Source organism: Cyprinodon tularosa, unplaced genomic scaffold (assembly GCF_016077235.1).
Source record: "Cyprinodon tularosa strain WSP-4 unplaced genomic scaffold, ASM1607723v1 ctg763, whole genome shotgun sequence".
Taxonomy (NCBI): Eukaryota; Metazoa; Chordata; class Actinopteri; order Cyprinodontiformes; family Cyprinodontidae; genus Cyprinodon; species Cyprinodon tularosa.
Window position 1 is genome coordinate 105,480 of NW_024039522.1, and position 27,265 is coordinate 132,744.

At 49.1% G+C, this 27,265-nt stretch overlaps 1 protein-coding gene across 1 annotated transcript in view; it reads right to left on the bottom strand.

Moving 5' to 3' along the window:
- Nucleotides 1–27,265, bottom strand: part of ntn1a (netrin 1a) — a 140,349-nt gene that overhangs the window by 16,775 nt on the left and 96,309 nt on the right. The window contains exon 5 of the mRNA XM_038270507.1: nucleotides 23,168–23,221. Within this exon, the coding sequence (XP_038126435.1) occupies nucleotides 23,168–23,221 (54 nt within the window). The remainder of the gene's footprint in view (nucleotides 1–23,167; nucleotides 23,222–27,265) is intronic.

The following is a 27,265-nucleotide window of genomic DNA, read 5'->3' on the forward strand; positions in this document are numbered from 1 at the left end:
TGGGGCTGAGACTGGGGCTGAGACGGGGCTGGGGCTGAGGGCCCGGGCCTTTGGGGCGGGGCTGAGGCGGGTGCTGGGGTGAGGCTGGGGCTGGGGGGGAGGGGGGGACTGGGGGTGAAACTGGGACGGGGACGAGACCCGGGAAAAGGGCCGAGACTGGGGCGAGACGAGACTGGGGCTGGGGGTGAGACTGGGACTGAGACGGACTGGGGCTGAGGCTGGGGCTGAGACTGGGGGTGAGACGGACGGGACTGGGGACCCGGGGCCCGGGGGGGAAAACGGGGCTGAGACTGGGGCGAGACTGGGGCTGGGGCTGGGAAATGAGACTTTAGACGGGACGGGGGTAGACCGGGGACTTTGGGTGAGACTGGTACTTAGACTTGGGGCTGGGGGTGAGGCTGGGGCTTAGACTGAGACTGGGGCTGAGACTGGGACTGAGACTAGGGCTGGGACTGGGGCTGGGACTGGGGCTGGGACTGAGACTGGGACTGAGACTGAGACTGGGACTGGGGCTGAGGCTGGGACTTAGACTGGGGCTGAGACTGGGACTGGGACTGAGACTGGGGCTGAGGCTGGGACTGGGGCTGAGATTGGGACTGAGACTGAGACTGGGACTGAGACTGGGGCTGAGACTGAGACTGGGGCTGAGACTGGGGCTGAGACTGGGACTGGGGCTGGGACTGGGACTGAGACTGGGACTGGGGCTGAGACTGGGGCTGAGACTGGGACTGGGGCTGAGGCTGGGGCTGAGGCTGGGACTGGGGCTGAGGCTGAGGCTGGGGCTGAGGCTGGGACTGGGGCTGAGGCTGGGACTGGGGCTGAGGCTGGGACTGGGGCTGAGACTGGGACTGAGACTGAGACTGGGACTGGGACTGAGACTGGGGCTGGGGCTGAGACTGGGACTGGGGCTGAGGCTGGGACTGAGACTGGGGCTGAGACTGGGACTGGGACTGGGACTGAGACTGGGGCTGGGGCTGAGACTGAGACTGGGACTGGGGCTGAGACTGGGGCTGAGACTGGGACTGGGGCTGAGGCTGGGGCTGAGGTTGGGACTGGGGCTGAGGCTGATGCTGGGGCTGAGGCTGGGACTGGGGCTGAGGCTGGGACTGGGGCTGAGACTGGGACTGAGACTGGGACTGGGACTGAGACTGGGGCTGAGACTGAGACTGGGACTGGGGCTGAGACTGGGACTGGGGCTGAGGCTGGGACTGAGACTGGGGCTGAGACTGGGACTGAGACTGGGGCTGAGGCTGGGACTGGGGCTGAGACTGGGACTGAGACTGAGACTGGGACTGGGACTGAGACTGGGGCTGAGACTGAGACTGAGACTGGGACTGGGGCTGAGACTGGGACTGGGGCTGAGACTGGGACTGAGACTGGGACTGGGGCTGAGGCTGGGACTGAGACTGAGACTGGGGCTGAGACTGGGACTGGGACTGAGACTGGGGCTGAGACTGGGACTGGGACTGAGACTGAGACTGGGGCTGAGACTGGGACTGGGACTGGGGCTGAGGCTGGGACTGAGACTGGGGCTGAGACTGGGACTGGGACTGAGACTGGGGCTGAGGCTGGGACTGGGGCTGAGACTGGGACTGAGACTGGGACTGGGACTGGGACTGAGACTGGGGCTGAGACTGAGACTGGGGCTGAGACTGAGACTGGGACTGGGGCTGAGACTGGGACTGAGACTGGGACTGGGGCTGAGACTGGGACTGAGACTGGGACTGGGGCTGAGGCTGGGACTGAGACTGGGGCTGAGACTGGGACTGGGGCTGGGACTGGGGCTGAGACTGGGACTGAGACTGAGACTGGGACTGGGACTGGGACTGAGACTGGGGCTGAGACTGGGACTGGGACTGGGGCTGAGACTGAGACTGGGACTGGGGCTGAGACTGGGACTGAGACTGGGACTGGGGCTGAGGCTGGGACTGAGACTGAGACTGGGGCTGAGACTGGGACTGGGACTGAGACTGGGGCTGAGACTGGGACTGAGACTGGGGCTGAGACTGGGACTGGGGCTGGGACTGAGACTGGGACTGGGACTGAGACTGGGACTGGGGCTGAGGCTGGGACTGAGACTGGGGCTGAGACTGGGACTGGGACTGAGACTGGGGCTGAGGCTGGGACTGGGGCTGAGACTGGGACTGAGACTGAGACTGGGACTGAGACTGGGGCTGAGACTGGGACTGGGGCTGAGACTGGGACTGGGGCTGAGACTGGGACTGAGACTGGGACTGGGGCTGAGGCTGGGACTGAGACTGAGACTGGGGCTGAGACTGGGACTGGGACTGAGACTGGGGCTGAGACTGGGACTGGGACTGAGACTGGGGCTGAGACTGGGACTGGGGCTGAGGCTGGGACTGAGACTGGGGCTGAGACTGGGACTGGGACTGAGACTGGGGCTGAGGCTGGGACTGGGGCTGAGACTGGGACTGAGACTGGGACTGAGACTGGGGCTGAGACTGAGACTGAGACTGGGACTGGGGCTGAGACTGAGACTGGGACTGGGGCTGAGACTGGGACTGAGACTGGGACTGGGGCTGAGACTGGGACTGAGACTGGGACTGGGGCTGAGGCTGAGGCTGAGGCTGGGACTGAGACTGGGGCTGAGACTGGGACTGGGACTGGGACTGAGACTGGGGCTGAGGCTGGGACTGGGGCTGAGACTGGGACTGAGACTGAGACTGGGACTGGGACTGAGACTGGGACTGGGGCTGAGGCTGGGACTGAGACTGGGGCTGAGACTGGGACTGGGACTGGGACTGAGACTGGGGCTGAGGCTAGGACTGGGGCTGAGACTGGGACTGAGACTGAGACATGGACTGGGGCTGAGACTGAGACTGGGACTGGGGCGGAGACTGGGACTGAGACTGGGACTGGGGCTGAGGCTGGGACTGAGACTGAGACTGGGGCTGAGACTGGGACTGGGACTGAGACTGGGGCTGAGACTGGGACTGGGACTGAGACTGGGGCTGAGACTGGGACTGGGGCTGGGACTGAGACTGGGACTGAGACTGGGACTGGGGCTGAGGCTGGGACTGAGACTGGGGCTGAGACTGAGACTGGGGCTGAGACTGAGACTGAGACTGGGGCTGAGACTGAGACTGGGACTGGGACTGAGACTGGGGCTGAGACTGAGACTGGGACTGGGGCTGAGACTGGGGCTGAGACTGGGACTGAGACTGAGACTGGGACTGAGACTGGGGCTGAGACTGGGACTGGGATTGAGACTGGGACTGGGACTGAGACTGGGGCTGAGACTGGGACTAGGACTGAGACTGGGGCTGAGACTGAGACTGGGACTGGGACTGAGACTGGGGCTGAGACTGGGACTGGGACTGGGACTGAGACTGGGGCTGAGACTGAGACTGGGACTGGGACTGAGACTGGGGCTGAGACTGGGACTGGGGCTGAGACTGGGGCTGGGACTGGGACTGAGACTGGGACTGGGACTGGGGCTGGGACTGGGGCTGAGACTGAGACTGGGACTGGGGCTGAGACTGGGACCAGGGCAGAGGCTGGGTCTGAGACTGGGGCTGAGGCTGGGACTGGGGCTGAGACTGGGGCTGAGACTGGGACTGGGACTGAGACTGGGGCTGAGACTGGTACTGGGACTGAGACTGGGGCTGAGACTGGGACTGGGACTGGGGCTGAGGCTGGGACTGAGACTGGGGCTGAGACTGGGACTGGGACTGAGACTGGGGCTGAGGCTGGGACTGGGGCTGAGACTGGGACAGAGACTGCGACTGGGACTGGGACTGAGACTGGGGCTGAGACTGAGACTGGGACTGGGGCTGAGACTGGGACTGGGGCTGAGACTGGGACTGAGACTGGGACTGGGGCTGAGACTGGGACTGAGACTGGGACTGGGGCTGAGGCTGGGACTGAGACTGGGGCTGAGACTGGGACTGAGACTGGGGCTGAGGCTGGGACTGGGGCTGAGACTGGGACTGAGACTGAGACTGGGACTGGGACTGAGACTGGGGCTGAGACTGAGACTGGGACTGGGGCTGAGACTGGGACTGGGGCTGAGACTGGGACTCAGACTGGGACTGGGGCTGAGGCTGGGACTGAGACTGGGGCTGAGACTGAGACTGGGGCTGAGACTGGGACTGAGACTGGGGCTGAGACTGGGACTGGGACTGGGGCTGGGACTGAGACTGGGACTGAGACTGAGACTGGGACTGGGGCTGAGGCTGGGACTGAGACTGGGGCTGAGACTGGGACTGGGACTGAGACTGGGGCTGAGGCTGGGACTGGGGCTGAGACTGGGACTGAGACTGGGACTGGGACTGAGACTGGGGCTGAGACTGAGACTGGGACTGGGGCTGAGACTGAGACTGGGACTGGGACTGAGACTGGGACTGGGGCTGAGACTGGGACTGAGACTGGGACTGGGGCTGAGGCTGGGACTGAGACTGGGGCTGAACTGGGACTGGGGACTTTGGGGGTGAGGGGTGGGGCTTTGGGGAGACTGGGCTGAGACTGGGGGACTGGGACTGGGACTGAGACTGGGGCTGAGACTGGGGACTGGGACTGGGACTGGGGGTGAACGGGACGAACTGGGGCTTGGGGGTGAAAGGGTGGACAGACTGAGGGGGGACTGAGACTGGGGCTGGGAAATGAGACTGGGCTGAACTGGGACTGGAAAGAGACTGAGACTGGGGGTGAGACTGGGAAATGAGACTGAGACGGGGGGGAGACCCCGGGCTTGGGGTTGGGGGTGGGAAATTGGGGCCCGAGACTGAGAAAATGGGACTGGGGCGAGACTGGGGTGAGACTGGGGCTGAGAAATGGGACTGGGGCTGAGCGGGGGTGAGACTGAGACTGAGACTGGGCTGGGGGTGAGGGCTGGGACTGGGGGGTGGGGACTGGGGCTGAGACTGGGGCTGGGGTAAAAGGGGGGACTGAGACTGAACTGGGGGGTGAGAAAATGGGACGGGACTGAGACTGGGGGTGAACTGGGACTGAGACTGGGGCGAGGGCGGCCGGGGCTGGGCTGGGAAATGAGACTGGAAAAGAGACGAACTGGGGGCGGGGGCGAGGCCCGGACTGAAAACCGGGCTGAACCGGGGCTGGGGCTGAGACCGGGGGTGAGGGGGGACTGGGGCTGAGACTGGGACTGGGGCTGGGACGAGACTGGGGGTGAGACTTTAGCTGGGGGTGAAAAAACTGAACTGGGACCCGGGGGCCCCGAGACTGGGACTGGGCTGAGAAAATGGGACTTGAGACTGGGACCGGGCGAGGCGGGACTGAGACTGGGTGAGAACCGGGGGCGGGGAAATGGGGTGAGTTGGGACGGGGGTTTAGACTGGGGGCGAGACGAACTTGGGACTGGGGCTGAGACGGGGCTGAGACGGACTGGGACTGGACTGGGGGCGAGACCCGGGACTGAGACCCGGGACTGGGGCGAGGCGGGGGGCTGGAGACTGAGACTGGGGCTGAGACTGGGACTGGGACTGAGACTGGGGCTGAGACTGGGACTGGGACTGAGACTGGGGCTGAGACTGGGACTGGGACTGGGGCTGGGACTGAGACTGGGACTGGGACTGAGACTGGGACTGGGGCTGAGGCTGGGACTGAGACTGGGGCTGAGACTGAGACTGGGGTTGAGACTGAGACTGAGACTGAGACTGGGGCTGAGACTGAGACTGGGACTGGGACTGAGACTGGGGCTGAGACTGGGACTGGGGCTGAGACTGGGGCTGAGACTGGGACTGAGACTGAGACTGGGACTGAGACTGGGGCTGAGACTGGGACTGGGACTGGGATTGAGACTGGGACTGGGACTGAGACTGGGGCTGAGACTGGGACTAGGACTGAGACTGGGGCTGAGACTGAGACTGGGACTGGGACTGAGACTGGGGCTGAGACTGGGACTGGGACTGAGACTGGGACTGGGACTGAGACTGGGGCTGAGGCTGAGACTGGGACTGGGACTGAGACTGGGGCTGAGACTGGGACTGGGGCTGAGACTGGGGCTGGGACTGGGACTGAGACTGGGACTGGGGCTGGGACTGGGGCTGAGACTGAGACTGGGACTGGGGCTGAGACTGGGACTGGGGCAGAGGATGGGGCTGAGGCTGGGTCTGAGACTGGGGCTGAGGCTGGGACTGGGGCTGAGACTGGGGCTGGGACTGGGGCTGAGACTGAGACTGGGACTGGGGCTGAGACTGGGGCTGAGACTGGGACTGGGGCTGAGGCTGGGACTGAGACTGGGGCTGAGGCTGGGGCTGAGGCTGGGACTGGGGCTGAGGCTGGGACTGGGGCTGAGACTGGGACTGAGACTGGGACTGGGACTGAGACTGGGGCTGAGACTGAGACTGAGACTGGGACTGGGGCTGAGACTGGGACTGGGGCTGAGACTGGGACTGAGACTGGGACTGGGGCTGAGGCTGGGACTGAGACTGGGACTGGGACTGAGACTGGGGCTGAGACTGGGACTGGGACTGAGACTGAGACTGGGGCTGAGACTGGGACTGAGACTGGGGCTGAGACTGGGACTGGGACTGGGGCTGGGACTTGGGCTGAGACTGAGACTGGGGCTGAGACTGGGACTGGGGCTGAGACTGGGGCTGAGACTGGGACTGGGGCGGGGACTGGGACTGGGGCTGGGACTGGGGCTGAGACTGGGACTGGGGCTGAGACTGGGGCTGAGACTGGGACTGGGACTGAGACTGGGGCTGAGACTGAGACTGAGACTGGGGCTGAGACTGAGACTGAGACTGAGACTGGGACTGGGGCTGAGACTGAGACTGGGACTGGGGCTGAGACTGGGGCTGAGACTGGGGCTGAGGCTGAGGCTGGGGCTGGGGCTGGGACTGGGGCTGAGGCTGGGACTGGGGCTGAGACTGGGACTGAGACTGGGACTGGGACTGAGACTGGGGCTGAGACTGAAACTGGGGCTGAGACTGAGACTGGGACTGGGGCTGAGACTGAGACTGGGACTGGGGCTGAGACTGGGGCTGAGACTGGGGCTGAGGCTGGGACTGAGACTGAGACTGGGGCTGAGACTGGGACTGGGACTGAGACTGGGGCTGGGACTGGGACTGAGACTGGGGCTGAGACTGGGACTGGGGCTGGGACTGAGACTGGGGCTGAGACTGAGACTGGGACCGGGACTGAGACTGAGACTGGGACTGGGGCTGAGACTGGGACTGGGACTGGGGCTGGGACTGAGACTGGGGCTGAGACTGAGACTGAGACTGGGGCTGAGACTGAGACTGGGGCTGAGACTGAGACTGATACTGGGACTGGGACTGGGACTGAGACTGGGGCTGAGACTGAGACTGGGACTGGGGCTGAGACTGGGGCTGAGACTGGGACTGAGACTGGGACTGGGGCTGAGACTGAGACTGGGGCTGAGACTGAGACTGGGGCTGAGACTGAGACTGGGGCTGAGACTGGGACTGAGACTGGGGCTGAGACTGGGACTGGGGCTGAGACTGAGACTGAGAGACTGGGACTGAGACTGAGACTGGGACTGGGGCTGAGACTGGGGCTGGGACTGAGACTGGGACTGAGACTGGGGCTGAGACTGAGACTGGGACTGGGGCTGAGACTGGGACTGGGACTGGGATTGAGATGGGGACTGGGACTGAGACTGGGGCTGAGACTGGGACTAGGACTGAGACTGGGGCTGAGACTGAGACTGAGACTGGGACTGAGACTGGGGCTGAGACTGGGGCTGTGACTGGGACTGGGACTGAGACTGGGGCTGAGACTGAGACTGGGACTGGGGCTGAGACTGGGGCTGAGACTGGGACTGAGACTGAGACTGGGACTGGGACTGGGGCTGAGACTGAGACTGGGGCTGAGACTGAGACTGGGACTGAGACTGAGACTAGGGCTGAGACTGAGACTGGGACTGAGACTGAGACTGGGACTGGGGCTCGGACTGGGGCTGAGACTGAGACTGGGACTGGGGCTGAGGCTGGGACTGAGACTGGGGCTGAGGCTGGGGCTGAGGCTGGGACTGATGCTGGGACTGGGGCTGAGACTGGGGCTGAGACTGAGACTGAGACTGGGGCTGAGACTGAGACTGAGACTGGGACTGGGGCTGAGACTGGGGCTGAGACTGAGACTGGGGCTGAGACTGGGGCTGAGACTGGAACTGAGACTGGGGCTGAGACTGAGACTGAGACTGGGACTGGGGCTGAGACTGGGGCTGAGACTGGGACTGAGACTGGGACTGGGGCTGAGGCTGGGACTGAGACTGAGACTGGGGCTGACACTGGGACTGGGACTGAGACTGGGGCTGAGACTGGGACTGAGACTGGGACTGAGACTGGGGCTGAGACTGGGACTGGGGCTGAGACTGGGGCTGAGACTGGGACTGAGACTGGAACTGAGACTGGGGCTGAGACTGAGACTGAGACTGGGACTGGGGCTGAGGCTGGGACTGAGACTGAGACTGGGGCTGACACTGGGACTGGGACTGAGACTGGGGCTGAGACTGAGGCTGGGACTGAGACTGAGACTGGGGCTGACACTGGGACTGGGACTGAGACTGGGGCTGAGACTGGGACTGAGACTGGGACTGGGACTGGGGCTGAGACTGGGGCTGAGACTGAGACTGGGGCTGAGACTGGGGCTGAGACTGGAACTGAGACTGGGGCTGAGACTGAGACTGAGACTGGGACTGGGGCTGAGACTGGGGCTGAGACTGGGACTGAGACTGGGACTGGGGCTGAGGCTGGGACTGAGACTGAGACTGGGGCTGACACTGGGACTGGGACTGAGACTGGGGCTGAGACTGGGACTGAGACTGGGACTGAGACTGGGGCTGAGACTGGGACTGGGGCTGAGACTGGGGCTGAGACTAGGACTGAGACTGGGACTGGGACTGGGACTGGGACTGAGACTGGGACTGGGGCTGAGACTGAGACTGTGGCTGAGACTGAGACTGGGGCTGAGACTGAGACTGGGGCTGAGACTGGGACTGAGACTGGGGCTGAGACTGGGACTGGGGCTGAGACTGAGACTGAAAGACTGGGACTGAGACTGAGACTGGGACTGGGGCTGAGACTGGGGCTGGGACTGAGACTGGGACTGAGACTGGGGCTGAGACTGAGACTGGGACTGGGGCTGAGACTGGGACTGGGATTGAGATGGGGACTGGGACTGAGACTGGGGCTGAGACTGGGACTAGGACTGAGACTGGGGCTGAGACTGAGACTGAGACTGGGACTGAGACTGGGGCTGAGACTGGGGCTGAGACTGGGACTGGGACTGAGACTGGGGCTGAGACTGAGACTGGGGCTGAGACTGGGGCTGAGACTTGGGCTGAGACTGGGACTGAGACTGAGACTGGGACTGGGGCTGAGACTGAGACTGGGGCTGAGACTGAGACTGGGACTGAGACTGAGACTAGGGCTGAGACTGAGACTGAGACTGGGACTGAGACTGAGACTTGGACTGGGGCTGAGACTGGGGCTGAGACTGGGACTGAGACTGGGACTGGGGCTGAGGCTGGGACTGAGACTGAGACTGGGGCTGACACTGGGACTGGGACTGAGACTGGGGCTGAGACTGAGACTGGGACTGGGACTGAGACTGGGGCTGAGACTGGGACTGGGGCTGAGACTGGGGCTGAGACTGGGACTGAGACTGGGACTGGGACTGGGACTGAGACTGGGGCTGAGACTGGGGCTGAGACTGGGACTGGGGCTGAGACTGGGACTGGGGCTGAGAATGGGACTGGGACTGAGACTGGGGCTGAGACTGGGACTGAGGCTGGGGCTGAGACTGGGACTGAGACTGGGGCTGAGACTGGGACTGAGACTGGGACTGAGACTGGGGCTGAGACTGGGGCTGAGACTGGGACTGGGGCTGAGATTGGGGCTGAGACTGGGACTGAGACTGGGACTGAGACTGGGGCTGAGACTGGGACTGGGGCTGAGACTGGGACTGGGGCTGAGGCTGGGACTGAGACTGGGGCTGAGGCTGAGGCTGGGGCTGAGGCTGGGACTGATGCTGGGACTGGGGCTGAGACTGGGGCTGAGACTGAGACTGAGACTGGGACTGGGGCTGAGACTGAGACTGAGACTGGGACTGGGGCTGAGACTGGGGCTGAGACTGAGACTGGGACTGGGGCTGAGACTGGGGCTGAGACTGGGACTGAGACTGGGGCTGAGACTGAGACTGGGACTGGGGCTTAGACTGGGGCTGAGACTGGGACTGAGACTGGGACTGGGGCTGAGGCTGGGACTGAGACTGAGACTGGGGCTGAGACTGGGACTGGGACTGAGACTGGGGCTGAGACTGGGACTGAGACTGGGGCTGAGACTGGGACTGGGGCTGAGGCTGGGACTGAGACTGGGGCTGAGACTGAGACTGGGACTGGGACTGAGACTGGGACTGGGGCTGAGACTGGGACTGGGGCTGAGGCTGGGACTGAGACTGGGGCTGAGACTGGGGCTGAGACTGGGGCTGAGACTGAGACTGGGACTGGGACTGAGACTGGGGCTGAGACTGGGACTGGGGCTGAGACTGGGGCTGAGACTGGGACTGAGACTGAGACTGGGACTGAGACTGGGGCTGAGACTGGGACTGGGGCTGAGACAGGGGCTGAGACTGGGACTGGGACTGGGACTGGGACTGAGACTGGGGCTGAGACTGGGGCTGAGACTGGGACTGGGGCTGAGACTGGGACTGGGGCTGAGAATGGGACTGGGACTGAGACTGGGGCTGAGACTGGGACTGAGGCTGGGGCTGAGACTGGGACTGAGACTGGGGCTGAGACTGGGACTGAGACTGGGACTGAGACTGGGGCTGAGACTGGGGCTGAGACTGGGACTGGGGCTGAGATTGGGGCTGAGACTGGGACTGAGACTGGGACTGAGACTGGGGCTGAGACTGGGACTGGGGCTGAGATTGGGACTGGGACTGAGACTGGGACTGGGAATGGGGCTGAGACTGGGACTGGGACCGGTAAAAAAAACTATATGACATCCATCATGTGCATAATGAGCTACTTAAAGCTACCTATTGATACTGTGAAACCCTCACATCCCAAGCTAAAATTAATCAACCAATTAAGTGAATCACTAACCTAAAACCAATTCTAAATAAAGAATTAAACTAAATAGTCTAATAATTAAGATTTAACTGAAAATGGAAGAATAGCTCCTATAAAAAGAGAAAGTTACTCTACTAGGCAGAGCAACCCGAACAGAGGAGTCCATAAAAGCTGGAGCTGATTAGCATGTAAATGATGGAAGTAGAGGCTGTGGAAAGGCAGCTTTGTTTTCTCATCACCGCCCCCCCTTCATGCCATCATGATACCCCCCTTTGATAGCCTTTCGTTCCCCATTAGTGTACCCCTGAGACGCAGCTCCAGGCCCCGCTGAGAACGCCCCAAGATCCCTGCTTAGGGCCAGGCAGTCCCCTACTGCGAGGACAAATGTTCCCTTTGTGGCTGCGGTACAAGCAGCAGAAGGGGAAGCAGCCTTGTTAAAGCTCCGCTGAAATGTGCTCTGCGTGTCCTAAGTAGATGTAGTTACTGCGCCGCTTTGTTTTCTCGCCTTTCAGCTCCTTGAGAAGTTGGTAACTGAGAGACGGACCTTTGCCCCCTCTATCAAAGTACCCTGCAGCTCTTTAAGCTAATCGTTTTCATTCAAGCCAAATACAGTGGTTGATGTCATAGAGCCAGACTTTAGAGTGGCAAAGAAGCACCTGCAGTACCGCCAACGACCAGTAGTGGGACGCATGAACCGTGAAGTCCTTCTTTCAGATGTTGGACACACAAAAATGGGATTGTTGCTGATTGTTAAAGCTGTCATTATAAAAAGATATGTCTTATAAATACATAGTCAATACTAAACATTAGAAGTAATATTTAGCATTAACTAAACAGCTGATCCAAAATGCTGCAGCCAGAGTTCTGATGAAAATTAAAAAGAGAGATCATATCTCTCCTATCCTGGCTTCTCTTCATTGGCTTCCTGTTAAATCCAGAATAGAATTTAAAATCCTCCTTCTCACATATAAAGCCTTAAATGGCCAAGCTCCATCTGATATCAGAGATCTGATTGTTCCTTATGTTCCTAACAGAGCACTTCGCTCTCAATCTGCAGGTTTACTAGTGGTTCCTAGAATTTCTAAAAGTAGAATGGGAGGCAGATCTTTTAGTTCTCAGGCTCCTCTCCTGTGGAACCAACTACCAGTTTTAGTCCGTGAGGCAGACACCCTGTCTACTTTTAAGGCTAGGCTTAAAACTTTCCTTTTTGATAAAGCTTCTAGTTAGAGTGGCTCAGGTTATCCTGATCTATCTCTATAGTTCTGCTGCTATAGGCTTAGACTGCTGGAGGACATAGGGACCCCTTTTTCATCATTCTGCTTCATTCTATCTCTATTCTCCCACTCTGCAGAATCTGTTAGTTCAATCTCTAACGTTCTGCTCTCTCTGCTTTTTCTCATAGTAGCTTCATCTGGTCTGTTCCTGTTTGGCTGTGACTCCATCCTGGAGAGAAATATCAGCTGTGCTGCTGCCATCAACACCTTTGTTTCTAGATGTTGGAGCTTGGCCTGTTTTCCAGTGTGGTCCTGTTTCTCTGACTGTGACTAACTGGATGTGCTCTCTTCATCCTCTGACATGGGAGCTGGCTCGGAGCTCGTCTGCCTGGCTGTGTGTTTCCTGGACGGGGCCGCCTGTGGAGCTGGTTGACAGTTGCCTTTTGTATCTATGCTTCTTTTTCTATGTCTGCTTCTGTCTCCTTGAACCCCAGTGGGCCTCAGCAGATGGCCGCTCACACTGAGCCTGGTTCTGCTGGAGGTTTCTTCCTGTTCAAAGGGAGTTTTTCCTCTCCACTGTCGCTACAAGCATGCTTAGTGTGAGGGATTGCTGAAGAGTCAATGAGTCGATGCAATCAGCTGGTTTTCCTTAGATAGAAAACTTTGAATCAATCTGACTGGATGATCTGGTGAACTGGAAAGTGACCTGAGATGACATGATGTGAATTGGAGCTATAGAAATACACTGAATAGAATGGAATGGAGGGAAGCATTGGGCTACCCCTGGATGTGTCTGTTCAGCTTCTCTTTTCCTTCCAAATCAACCAAACGGTTGAACAAACCAACGTCCAAATGAGCTGCAAGATTCAAACGGCGTAAAAATAGAAATATTTCCTTTTAAAAACCAGATGGTTAAACAGCTGATTTCAAACAATTATTGTGAGAAATACAGAATAAAATGCTGTTTTCCATCTATAAGTACTTCTTTAATTAAAAAAAGGTTAAAAAAAAAAAACTAAAAGCTCTTCCAAATGGCTCCACATGCAAACGCTGGAGAGAGAGAGCAACTGTTGGGAGCGGGACAATAAGGAGGTGTCAGCGATGGCTCCCAGGAGGGGGGCTCTTTCATTCAACCACACTGATTGAGAAACAAATTGCAGCAAATAAAGCACGTAATTAGATTATGGAGCCCAGGGAGCTGCTGTGAACGGTTCTCCTCTGCTCCATGCTGGGCTGCTCACAATCCAGCTGTGGGTTTGGATCCTTTCCAAGAGGAACTGAGAGAAGAGAAGCTTCTCTCTCCGATGTTCTTGCTCACCGTACCGAGGAAAGATAAGAAACAAGCAGAGAAGAAGCTGCAGGAGTTCCTGAGCTGGTGTTGATTTTACCTTCTGATGGCGGACGCTGCGCTCTGCTTCAGGGCTTTATGATAAAATAAGCAAAAAATGGATAAAACCATTGAAGTGGAGATTAGCGCTATTTTAAATCACAGTTTTACAAAGTTTATCAGGAAGCTCAGTCTTAGTATTTTAGAATTACTAATAATCTGAAATAAACTCTGTTTTCTAATTGATGAAAAGATGTTTTTTTCATTCAAACTGAGCAGGAGGTGACCTATTTATTGCATTTTTACATCCAGAATGTTTAATTTAGACAGGACTTACGGCCCAATGCACATGGATGGGGAAAAGTGACGTCATTTGTACGAGTAAAAATAACTTTTTAGATATCTGACATGTTCATTTTAGATAGGAGGAATACTATTAACCCTTTAAAGCCCGATCCAAGAATAAAACAAAACAGAAAAATACTTTTTTTTGTTTGAAGTCCTTTTTTGGCCTTTTAACAAAATATGTAAAAAGAAAACACAGAAATACATTTTTGATATTAATAATTTATTACTATGTGATATGTCAAGATTATTTTTTGTGTAGTCTTCTGCCCTCTGTTATCAGGTATATCTGATTGTGTACAATAGAATTTTGAGCAAAGTTTTTACTATTAAATTATGCCAAAGGTGTCAGACGGAAAACATTTCAGAAACTGATGTATCAAATATGATACATTTGGCATTATAGGGTTAAAGATATCTGAAATACAAACGGCTAATTAGATTTAGTAAAGAATTATAGATATCTGAAATGTAGTTCTTACAACTACAAATTTGGTTTCAGAGTTCTTAAAATTCAATTTCTATTGGTAGAAATGTAATGAGTAATATCTGTAATACAGTTCTGACTAAGAGTTTTGTAATTGTGACGAGGTAGAACAACGGTAACAGAACAGAAAACTTTTAATGTAATGCTCTGAGCTCTGTGAGCGCTAACCTAGAAGCTGCTGCTGCTGCAGTGCATGCTGGGACAGCTGTCAGTCTGGAGGACGGACAAGTCTGCTCTGATGCATGCTGGGTAAAGAGGGAGGGGCCAGAACAACATCCGGGGACTTTGTCCGTTCTAGGTCTGCTGTTCTTGTGAATTGGAACAGTACTAGTGCTGAGGCTGATGAGGTTTCACGAGGACACGAGAACGCACAAGTACACAGATTGAGAAACAGCCTCTGTTTTAATTGTGTTACTTTAAGAGTGGAAGGCCCTCCTTGTTTTTTCTTCTTCTGTGGTATTGTCTTTAGATTGTTTGCAGCCCTTAGACCCGCCCCTTCTGTCATGTTGTCCTGCAGGAGAGGACTCGGAGTTTTTTCTCGTCAGGTTCAATAATTCGAGAAATCGCCCTTTTAAAGACAAACTGCCTGATGACTGAATCAAACCAACGCAACGCAGAAAGGATCAGGTTACACAACCACAGATTAAACGTAGTAAAGTCAAGTTTTACCGGATAAAGCAACAGAAGGTAATCTATAATTATAATCATTCATGTAATCAAACTAATATTATCATTGTTTCTTTAAATTAGATTTTAGTTTCCTTTAAAGGGACCTTGACTCATAGAGATGCTTTGTGCACTAGTCTCTCATTCTGGTTGCATACGGTCAAAAATCCCCCAAAGAAAACTATGTCGCCTTTTATTTCCTTATATTTCATTTCTGGATTTAAACTTTGGTTTTGCTTTATTTGTTTGTAAAAAAAAAAAAAAAAAAAAAAAAGCTTTATGTTGTGTGCGACAGAAGGCGATAGTGCAAAAATAGGAAAAGCTGAAGAGCAAGTGGGAAAAAAGCAGAAACCCTGTATGAGAGGAGATAAACATAACGGTTGGTGATTATTAACGCTAAGGCTACCTGAAGGTAACGGGATGCTTTAGTTCACAGCAGCATCAGCGTTTTTAGCTAAAGTAACTCTAATTTGAATCAAAAATATCAGTTATTTTTATACTGTATGCACTTTTTACAATAAAAACAAACAAAAAAATGTGACATTGTAAAAACTATACAATATTTGATTATTTAACTACTTCAATTATGTTCCGATTCATCAGAAATAATAATAAATAAACAAAAAGACAAGTAAACCAGCCTGATAGAGCTCCTTAGCTAAAAGGCTTTGAGGGAAACGCTGCATTCAGGGGTTTCTGAAATGTTCAGCACCTATTGATGGTGTGTTGGTGAAATGTTCACCAGTGAGGTGGTCTAATGCGTCTGTGCTTGGTTTGTTTGATTATTTTTAAAACAACAACACAATATCAATTAGATCTTCAATTCAGTGTATTTCTATAGCTCCGATTCACATCATGTCATCTCAGGTCACTTTCCAGTTCACCAGATCATCCAGTCAGATTGATTCAAAGTTTTCTATCTAAGGAAAACCAGCTGATTGCATCGACTCATTGACTCTTCAGCAATCCCTCACACTAAGCATGCTTGTAGCGACAGTGGAGAGGAAAAACTCCCTTTGAACAGGAAGAAACCTCCAGCAGAACCAGGCTCAGTGTGAGCGGCCATCTGCTGAGGCCCACTGGGGTTCAAGGAGACAGAAGCAGACATAGAAAAAGAAGCATAGATACAAAAGGCAACCAGCTCCACAGGCGGCCCCGTCCAGGAAACACACAGCCAGGCAGACGAGCTCCGAGCCAGCTCCCATGTCAGAGGATGAAGAGAGAACATCCAGTTAGTCACAGTCAGAGAAACAGGACTACACTGGAAAACAGGCCAAGCTCCAACATCTAGAAACAAAGGTGTTGATGGCAGCAGCACAGCTGATATTTCTCTCCAGGATGGAGTCACAGCCAAACAGGAACAGACCAGATGAAGCTACTATGAGAAAAAGCAGAGAGAGCAGAACGTTAGAGATTGAACTAACAGATTCTGCAGAGTGGGAGAATAGAGATAGAATGAAGCAGAATGATGAAAAAGGGGTCCCTATGTCCTCCAGCAGTCTAAGCCTATAGCAGCAGAACTATAGAGATAGCTCAGGATAACCTGAGCCACTCTAACTAGAAGCTTTATCAAAAAGGAAAGTTTTAAGCCTAGCCTTAAAAGTAGACAGGGTGTCTGCCTCACGGACTAAAACTGGTAGTTGGTTCCACAGGAGAGGAGCCTGAGAACTAAAAGATCTGCCTCCCATTCTCCTTTTAGAAATTCTAGGAACCACTAGTAAACCAGCAGATCAACAGATTAATCAGATAGAAAAATAATTGTTGGTCGCAGACCTTATATTAGGGTCTGAAATTAGCTTTTTGACTCCCCGGCAAAATGGACGGAAGATAATTTGCAAGCCAAGCATATTTTTTACCAGCCAGAAAAGAAATGTTTTTGCTCTCATACATTTTTGACAAACATATTATTTCACTAAGGCATTATGTTAAGTGGAACCAAAGTTACAGTAATGTAGTTTTGTTAAATAAAGTTGTAATTTAGAATTTCAATACATTTCTTGTAAAAAAGTGCAAATGCAAAATACTTTAGAAACAGTTTTTGGTCTCCTGTTGATTCTGACTCAGTTTGTCTATTTTTAGTTGCTGCAGGTTGCTATCATCTCCCTTCACATAACTCAGAGGTGGTATCAGAGTTATGACCAAAGCGCCGCAGAGTCTGAGGGAAGCGAGAAAGGGTGTGTGAAGAAAGACTCATGTCCAAAACATCCAAGGAGGGGTCCGCTACGGGTCCTGATCACTTCCAGCTTCAGACCCACTCTGGATATGAACATCATCATCGTCATCAGGCCAATTCTCCATCTCCTCATCATCATTAGTTGCTGGAACATCCTGACAGACCCGAGCGGCCGCGGCTGGGGTCGCCAGCGGTTAATCTCCTCCACATTTGGTTGCCATGCAGACGTCTCTGTCGTGACCCGTGGGATCTGCAGCTCACACCATCCGTGACCCTCCAGCACAATGTGTGTTTTGTCTGGGGCCACACCATCGGCGCTATTCTCCACGCATTCCAGCCCTCCGTGTGGTCGAAGGGGGGGGGGGGGTGTAGCTGCTGCAGGAGACAAACTAATATCCACTCCATCTTCCCTCCTCAGTCCCCCCCACCCCGGCAGAACCCTGCTCCCCTCCTTCATGTAAGGCGCTACAGACACCTGCCTCACAGCTGTCGCCCTCACGCTCGTATTTTCCATCTTTCCAAACATCTCCAACCCTCCGCTCGGCTTTAGACCTTCCATCGATCCGCCATCTTTTTTATGGTTTTACTCCCTCCTGGTTCCTTTCTCATTATTGGGCCATTTTCACCCCTTTTTGTGGCAGAAGCTCTTCTTTCCAACAGTGGAACCCCTGCCTGGATTCCATTTAGTTAAATTCTGTGTAAGACTGTGAGGCATTAAAACCCTGTACAGCTTTTGGCATTGATGCTGCTTTAGAAAAAAAGCTCCTTAGACACACAGCGAGGCTAACACACACACACACACACACACACACACACACACACACACACACACACACCACATCTGTTTACGATCACATACTAGGTGATATCACAGCTGCTGGAATAGCAGAGGTACGTTTGTTGTTCAACCCCTTTCTAAAGACTCCGTGGTTAATGTTTGCATCGGCTGAACCTCAAACCTTGGTGGGCTGAAGGACCCCCTGGCTTTTCTGCACGGCTTTGGAATCAACAAACCAATAAAAGAGCAAAGAAAGAGAAGAATCCCTGCATCCTGATGCTGATGTGTTGCACCAAAGAGCTGATTGCATTTTTCACTATTGATAAGACCAAAGAACCTTCTTCCAAGGCTGATTTTTCCTATTTAACAAGACAGATATCTTACCGATGCATTTCTCCTGGCTACGCTTCCTTTAAGGCCAGATATGTGAAACGCGTGAAAACAGCTCTCCTCTGCATCTCTGCAGCTTTAAAGGCTGGTTATCCTCCTGCAGCAGTGTGTCGCAGTTAGTCTGTCGCAGGTATGATGCAGATATTTTTTATAGGGATGCACGATATAATCGGCCCCCTATCGGTATCGGCCTTAAAACTGAATATCGGACATCGGCCCCCCCACCGATATTTAACCCGATATTTGATCAGCTTCTGAGTTTCTAAAGTCTAAAAAAAAAAAATACTACTTCTTCTTCCTCAAAAACTTCTTTTTTACAGACTTAAAAACTTCTAAAGACGAGGGAAAAAATATTGATCCATTAAAATATCCCAATATCTTCATATGCTGATATATTGCCATTTAAAAACACCATATCAATCTCTTTTACTAATGAAATATTGCTATATGTCATCGTTATGCTACGAAATCCCCCGAAAATTCACCAAATGTTGCCATATTTTGACAGGGCGACAGTGGCGTTGGATGTAGGAGTTTGCCCTGTAATCAAGGGTTGACGGTTCAAGCCCCGACTCCGACTTTCATTGTCGTTGTGTCCTTGGGCAAGACACTTCACCTGCATTGTCTACTGATGGTGGTCAGAGGGCCCGGTGGCGCCAGTGTACGGCAGCCTCGCTTCTGTCAGTGAGCCCCAGGGCAGCTGTGGCTACAATGTAGCTTGCCACCATCAGTGTGTGAGTGAATGAATGTAGTGTAAAGCCCTTTGGTCAAGTCTCCTAACTTGAATAAAGGCGCTATATAAGTACATGCCATTTACCATTTACCATATTTTTATATGTTGATATATTGACGCGGTATCGATCTATTTTACTAACAACATCTCACAAGAATTTGCAAAATATCACGAGAGTTTTTAAGTAAAGGATAGAGTAAAGTAAAATAGATCGATACCGCGTTTTTAAAAATCTATTTGATATCAGCATATGAAAATATATTTGAGTATATTATTTTTCAAAGTGTCAGAAATGGATAACAAAACTGCTATTTTCAATGACTACTTATTTTTGTCCAGCTTTAACATCGGTATCGATATCGGTTATCGGCTACATGAGTTTTAAAATATCGGCATATCGGATATCGGCCAAAATCCCAATATCGTGCATCCCTAATTTTTTAGATACGACCGACATAACTTCAGTTACATGCAAAGAAGAGAAAAATTTAATAAATGAACAAGTTTATTAAAATTAGAGAATCAAAGCAGTGCTAACAAACTTTTTTTTTTTAATTTCTATATTGTAAACACACCAAAGGGTATAAAAATGCAATAATTCCTGAGTAAAACAATTACAAATTAGTTGCATTTTTCAAGTAACTACAGTCAAAATAAATAAAGATTCTACCTGTATCTTAGTGCAGTTTTTTTTATTTAAAATCTTGACTGGTCTAATAAAATAAAAGAAGAAAGAAAGCACAGAAACTAACTTAAGTTTAAAAAAAAATATTACATTAAACAATAGATTCTAACTGTTTTTCAAACTAACGGACCAACATCAAACCCTCGGATTTTATTCTAGCTGTGAAGGTTTTTTTTTTTTGGTTGTAAATGTGGTCAGTGGCAGAAATACAGCAGCGCTGCAGTTTTGTTAATCCTGATAAAACGATCTCTTAATAATGACAGATCGTCAGAGGTGTAGATCGTAACACGGTCTTAAATCGTCATATCGCCCACCCCTACTCTTGATAAGACCAAAGAACGTTCTTCCACGGCTGATTTGTTTCCTATTTTACAAGACTTCTCCCAGATATCTTACCGATGCATTTCTCCTGGCTACGCTTCTTTTAAGGGCAGATATGTGTAACGCTCATTTTTCATTTGGATGAAATAATAGCTGCATGAATCATGACAGCAGACAAGATAGAGGAGAGCAGGAGGCGGGGTTAACAATCTACTCGCTCTGGAGAGCAGAGTTCGCTGCTTTTAGATGTTGTCTCCAAAGTCTCCAGTAGCAGAAAAAAGTCTCTAGATTTGGCGCTAGGAGCTTTTTAGAAATCAAAGTGCTAGAGGGGTCTGAAAAGTGGCTAAATATAGCGACTAAAGCGCTAAGTTGGCAACACTGCTCTTTGCATGGTTTGTTTTCAAATGGTTTGCTGCTGTCTGTTTGGACCTTTCTGAACATGTGCAGCAAATGGACTGATCCAATATGGTGGACACTGAAGGGGGGAATTTTCATCAAAAACATAATTAATGTGCACAAATAAGGAATAGTTGTATTAACCATTCATCTAAACAGAGTTTTATGGGGCCCCTAGGAACTTGGGGCCCTAAGCAACTGCCTAGTATTGCCTAATGGTAAATTCCCCCCCTGCGTCTATTAATTTGCTGGTGCTGAGCTTTAAACCTGCCATCCATACCTCCAGTCCATAGATGCTGTATCAAAGGTTGAGAGGGCATTACAAAACTTAGCTTCTTCTTTTCAAATTTGTTTTCCTTAGATAGAAAACTTTGAATCAATCTGACTGGATGATCTGGTGAACTGGAAAGTGACCTGAGATGACATGATGTGAATTGGAGCTATAGAAATAAACTGAATAGAATTAAATTGTCCGGCTTCGATCAGCTCAGCCGCAAACTCTGCACTAAATATGCATCCATTATAATCAATGAGAGCATTTACAATGTAAGTTACGTTATTTTTTATGAACATAGCAATATGAGTTTTAAATGAGTAAATGAATGCGATGTTCCACCATCACCTAACTTGCATTTGCTAACTTATTTGAGGGAAACTCCAAAAATTGACGGTTTTTCCAATTCCTCACTAGTGGCTCTAGTGAAATCCCACATATTCTGGCGCCCCACCACCCACAGTGGTGTCTGAAGACAAAGCGTGAAACAGGGGGAGACCAAGGAGGTCTGAAAACTCTGAAAAGAGAGGTTGAAGGTGGGGGTGGGGGGGGGGCAGCCATATCCTGAGTGTTCAGTTGAGGCCTCTGCAGGGGAATATTCGGGACCCCAGAAGGGGGGCCCCAGCAACAGCTGCTGAGGCCACTGGTGCATGCTCACACGTGCACGAATGAAGGCCCTCCCATTGAGGCAGAGAGAGAGAAGGATGATTGGAGCCAAATGGCTCAACTTTTCCTATCTATTAAATAAAAGATTAAATAAAATAATTAAAGGGTTAATTTAATCGCCTTCAGAACAAAAAAAACTCACAACTTTATCTTTCCTCACAGAAGTGAGGAAAGATAAAGAAATAAAAATCCTGAGCTATCTCTATAGTTCTGCTGCTATAGGCTTAGACTGCCGGAGGACATAGGGACCCCTTTTTCATCATCCTGCTTCATTCTATCTCTATTCTCCCACTCTGCAGAATCTGTTAGTTCAATCTCTAACGTTCTGCTCCCTCTGCTTTTTCTCATAGTAGCTTCATCTGGTCTGTTCCTGTTTGGCTGTGACTCCATCCTGGAGAGAAATATCAGCTGTGCTGCTGCCATCAACACCTTTGTTTCTAGATGTTGGAGCTTGGCCTGTTTTCCAGTGTAGTCCTGTTTCTCTGACTGTGACTAACTGGGTGTGCTCTCTTCATCCTCTTACATGGGAGCTGGCTCGGAGCTCGTCTGCCTGGCTGTGTGTTTCCTGGACGGGGCCGCCTCTGGAGCTGGTTGACGGTTGCCTTTTGTATCTATGCTTCTTTTTCTATGTCTGCTTCTGTCTCCTTGAACCCCAGTGGGCCTCAGCAGATGGCCGCTCACACTGAGCCTGGTTCTGCTGGAGGTTTCTTCCTGTTCAAAGGGAGTTTTTCCTCTCCACTGTCGCTACAAGCATGCTTAGTGTGAGGGATTGCTGAAGAGTCAATGAGTCGATGCAATCAGCTGGTTTTCCTTAGATAGAAAACTTTGAATCAATCTGACTGGATGATCTGGTGAACTGGAAAGTGACCTGAGATGACATGATGTGAATTGGAGCTATAGAAATACACTGAATAGAATTGAACTTTAGTCAGTTGGAATGCTCATCAGGATGTTCCAAGAAACCAAAATAAACCTTAATCTTTTAGATAATCTGCAGGATGGGTTAAAAGGAATAGATCATAAGAATAGACCAAGAACTTTGGACAAAAGATCAAAATAAAAAATGCGTAGAAATAGTATGTAGAGCAGAATGAGCAACTGAGAAACCCTGGATTTAGTTAGTCAGTTAGTTGGTGGTTTGGGAGATTATGCTGCTGGAATCAAAGATGAATCGACTTTTATGATTTGAGGTCCTGGTCATCCTGAGCTGCCTGCTCAGAAACACCAACAGGAAATCATCCGCAGCCTTTTTCTCTCTGGATGCATTAAAAGCTTAAAGTTTAGTCCATGTTTTTCTCACTACCCTGGAGAAGCACTGAAGTTCGGGGTGATAAAATATCATTCAGTCAAACCAAGTGAAAAATCCCAGTGCCATGCGAGGGGTGGAGGGACGGGTATCCCACTGTGCCGCAGTTAGACTGATTAATTGTGAAAGTGTGAGAGATTAAAGGAGGCACATCCCAGGATTGCTGCTAATGGATTTAATATTCATGAACCCTTCTAGTTTTGAGGGAAGAGGCAAGAGGGATCCAATTTATCCCACAGTCACTTTTTTCTGGAATCAAGAGCGGATATTAAAGCGGTGAAAAATTCCTCTTGCATTTACTTTCATTTCTGCAACACTCGGTGCATATTTCACCACACGGCGGACGTGTAAACACACACGTTTAGAAATAAATGACTGACGCTCACCTGACGGCTCCTCGGTGATGCTGGACGGAGTCGTCGGTGGAGAAACTGGAATCTCTACTCAGGAAAACAAGAAAAAAAAAAGAAAATGATTAATTATTTTGTTGATTTATGTTTTTACACAGATCACACGTGTTTAGTTTCTTTCTGTTCATGTTCCTAAACTGTTAATGTGCAGAAAACAGTTAAATATGTAGTAAAGCAGGAGGGGCGGGGATGATTTGGAGCTTTTCAACAGAAAAGTTCTTGGTTTTTAAGCAAACATGTAATTATACTGAACATTTATGATGAAGCTTTGAGTATTATTTGCTTTTATTATTATGAAACTGCTTGAGTGATCGTTTTAATATTTTGTTTTTATTATGACTGTATTATAGAATAAAGAGAATAGAAACAATACTGCTGGCTGTTTTCCACTTACAGGAAACCAAAACCTGTTCAAAGAATCTTTTTTAGTATTTAAACTAGTTCGTTGTTAGATTTTTAGTTATCCGAGCAGATCCCTATATTTATTTTTATATCTTAGGTTTTTATTTCAATTTTTTTTTTTATGCTATGGTTCATTATATTTTATTATGCACTGTGGGGTTGAGAGGACTGTAATTTCATCTGTGTTGTATGTTTACCATGTAGCACATTTGACAATCCAAAATTCTTTATCGTATTATTTATCTGTAAAGTTAATCCGTCAGAAATTAGGAGCAATATTTATGGTAATTTGTCGTGTTTTAAGAGAAAAATTAGGAGGTTGTTTTTTTCAAAGTTCATTTCTCACTATGTCATTAATTCATTTATAGAAATCTTACTTTGTAAAATAAATATTTAGTTTAGAGATTAATATTTATTGAACAAACAAAGTATTTAATTTAAAGCTAAATATTTAGTTTGTGAAATAAATATTTAGCTCCAAACTAAATATTTACACTGCAAAAATGATCTCAAAATGAGTAAAAATGTCTTAAATTAAGGCTATTTACCCTTAATTTGAGCAGGTAAATAAGATGATTTGCCAATGGAATTAGTATTTTTAAAATAAGTTATCTAGATAAAAGGCACTTGAAATAAGACAATGCAATTGTTTTTTTCTTATTTTAAGTGTACATTGTCTTGTTCCATTGGCAAAATGTCTCTTTTACCTCCTCAATCCATGAAAAAAAGCACTTATTTTAAGAAAAAAATACTTATTTAGATTTCATTTTTTGCAGTGTAGTTTGTTAAATAAATGTTTAGTTTTTTAAATAAATATTTAACTTTAAATTAAATATTAATGTAGTTTGCAAATAAAATATTTAGTTTGTGAAATGAATATTTAGCTCCAAACTAAAAATTTAGTTTGTTAAATAAATATTTAGTTTTTTTAAATAAATATTTAACTTCAAATTAAATATTCATTTAACAAACTAAATATTTAGCTAGCACGAAGCTGTTATGTTAACCTTTTACTTTGGTAGCTCACTTCCGCTTTTTGGCAAGGGAATTTGCATATTCGCTAAACAAACTAAATATTTAGCTAGCTTGGTGCTAGCTAAATATTTAGTTTATTAAACTAAATATTCAGCTAGCTTGGTGCTAGCTAAATATTTAGTTTATTAAACTAAATATTCAGCTAGCTTGGTGCTACCTTAATATTTAGTTTGTTAAATAAATATTTACTTTTTTACATAAATATTCAACTTCAAATTAAATATTCATTTAACAAACTAAATATTTAGCTAGCACCAAGCCTTTATGTTAACCTTTTACTTTGGTAGTTCACTTCCGCTTTTCGGCAAGTGAATTTGCATATTCGCTAAACAAACTAAATATTTAGCTAGCTTGGTGCTAGCTAAATATTTCGTTTGTTAAATAAATATTTAGTTTTTTAAATAAATATTTAACTTCAAATGAAATATTCATTTAACAAACTAAATATTTAGCTAGCACCAAGCCGTTATGTTAACCTTTTACTTTGGTAGTTCACTTCCGCTTTTCGGCAAGTGAATTTGCATATTCGCTAAACAAACTAAATATTTAGCTAGCTTGGTGCTAGCTAAATATTTAGTTTATTAAACTAATATTTGATTTGGAGCTAAATATTTATTTTATATATATATTTTTTGACTGCTTAACTTTATAAACGGCGCCCCATTCAAATAATACGATAAAGAATGTGAAGAGTTGTACTTAATATATTGTGGCGATATTTATGGACAATATTTCTGCATAGTTAAACATTGCAATGCTAACATGGGCCATGCTTTAATTGTTCCTCATTACTGAAACAATCATGCATCCAGCATTTCAGGACCTCCCCTCCTTCCTGCAACATCCCTGAGCTGCAGCCTGAATCTCAAGGTTGTCTCACTGCGAGAATCTCACATCTAATGCATGAAAAAAAAAAAACATTTTTCATTAAAATCCTTTCAAAACAGTCAGGATCTAAAGTGCATTAAATGAGGTGGGATTTTATGAGCCCCTCTGGTGTGTTAATTCCATTGCTGACATCCGGGTCATGCAAACTACAACACAGCCGTTTCAATGTTATCATCTCAATAAATGGTCATTATTAGTGGTGATCAGTCCCATAGAATGGCTTCAGATTGTTCCAGTAGGCTCAGTGGATTATTATCAGAGTCAATCCTAATCCTAATCCTAAAGTAATTCCTTTTTTACCCACAGAATGATTTAATCTATATTTATGTGTAATCTGACTATAATTTTAGTAGTTCTTCACCTATAGTATAAAAAAAGTTGTTTGGCATGTCGCTCATTCCTACGGAAGCCCAGAACGGGCGTGTCCCTCCGACACTTTTTCACGGCGGTTTTCTCAAGAAATCGAGTTAATTTTCTCATTATCTAAAGATAACGAAGCCGTTTTTTCATCATAACGAGATGATTGGTGTTAAAACTGAGTACATCCTTCAATACCACAACAGGGGGAGGGGATTTCTAAGTATAACCTATGTATAATTCTGTAAATAATCCTGTGTTTAACTTTTAGCTAACGAGACGACGTTGGCTTGATGATTTGCTTCCACTTCTAATTCCTGAGCAATCAGACCTTTGCCTCCAGGTGTTTCTGAACAGCGCCGGTGTTCCGCCTGGAACAGCTATAAGATGCTTTAACCCCCAAAATGAGTCCAGATTAAAGATGTTCATTAAAAAACAGTCAGTTTTTTTTCTACTGTAATCCAATCCAATCATCCATCACCAACCTGACAATGAGTGAAAAGAAAAAGGAAACTAAAAAACGGATTATTTGCGAACACGCGGTACCACGACTGCACAACTACGGGCCCCGCAGGCACGGATGGACTGGGAATCCAGGGCTGTTGGGCAGCCTCATTCATTACTCAGACAGGTTAATCATCTTTTTATCTCAACAAATCAATAACTGTTTTTTTAGCGATAACCAGATAATTATCTGGTTATCTCTAGAAAACAATTAATAGTTTAAGTGTAATAATGATTACATCATTATCATTATCTCGAGAAGGCAAAGGGAAAAAAAAGTTGAGTACGACCGCTCTGGGCTTCCGTACATATCCCAAAAAAATCTCCTATCCTGTTAACTGAGTTCTTTTTAAACACGACATTAAATCCACGTGACGGAAACATCTGGAATTTACTGGAAGCAAAGCTTTAAAACACTGTTTTTTTTTTTTTTTAAGAAGCTAGGCTATAAATAAAGTAAATAAAACGTATAATGTAGCTAAATAAAAAGTGAAATTTAAGGTTTTAAACGGGGCCAAAGCGGCTGTTATATAAGCTGCATGTTATCAGCCATAAGGAAGGTAGAGGAGGTGCAGTCTGGAGCCATTCTATGGGACTGATAACTGCTAATAACGACCATAAAGCCTCAAACTCAACGCTATTTCTGACATTTTGAATTGAAAAATCTTCCTGGATGGGAAGAAAAAGAAAAAAACTTTAATGTAGCTACAGGGCAACGAAATTCACCCTCTGCATTTAACCCCTGGGGAGCAGTGGGCTGCCATTGTGCGGCAGCCAGGAAAAAAAAAAACATTTTTGGAACCTTAATAACGACCATTTAATGGTTGATCACATAATTCAGCTATTAAACAAGGAAATCCTTAAACTTCTACTGAAGCATTGGCTCTG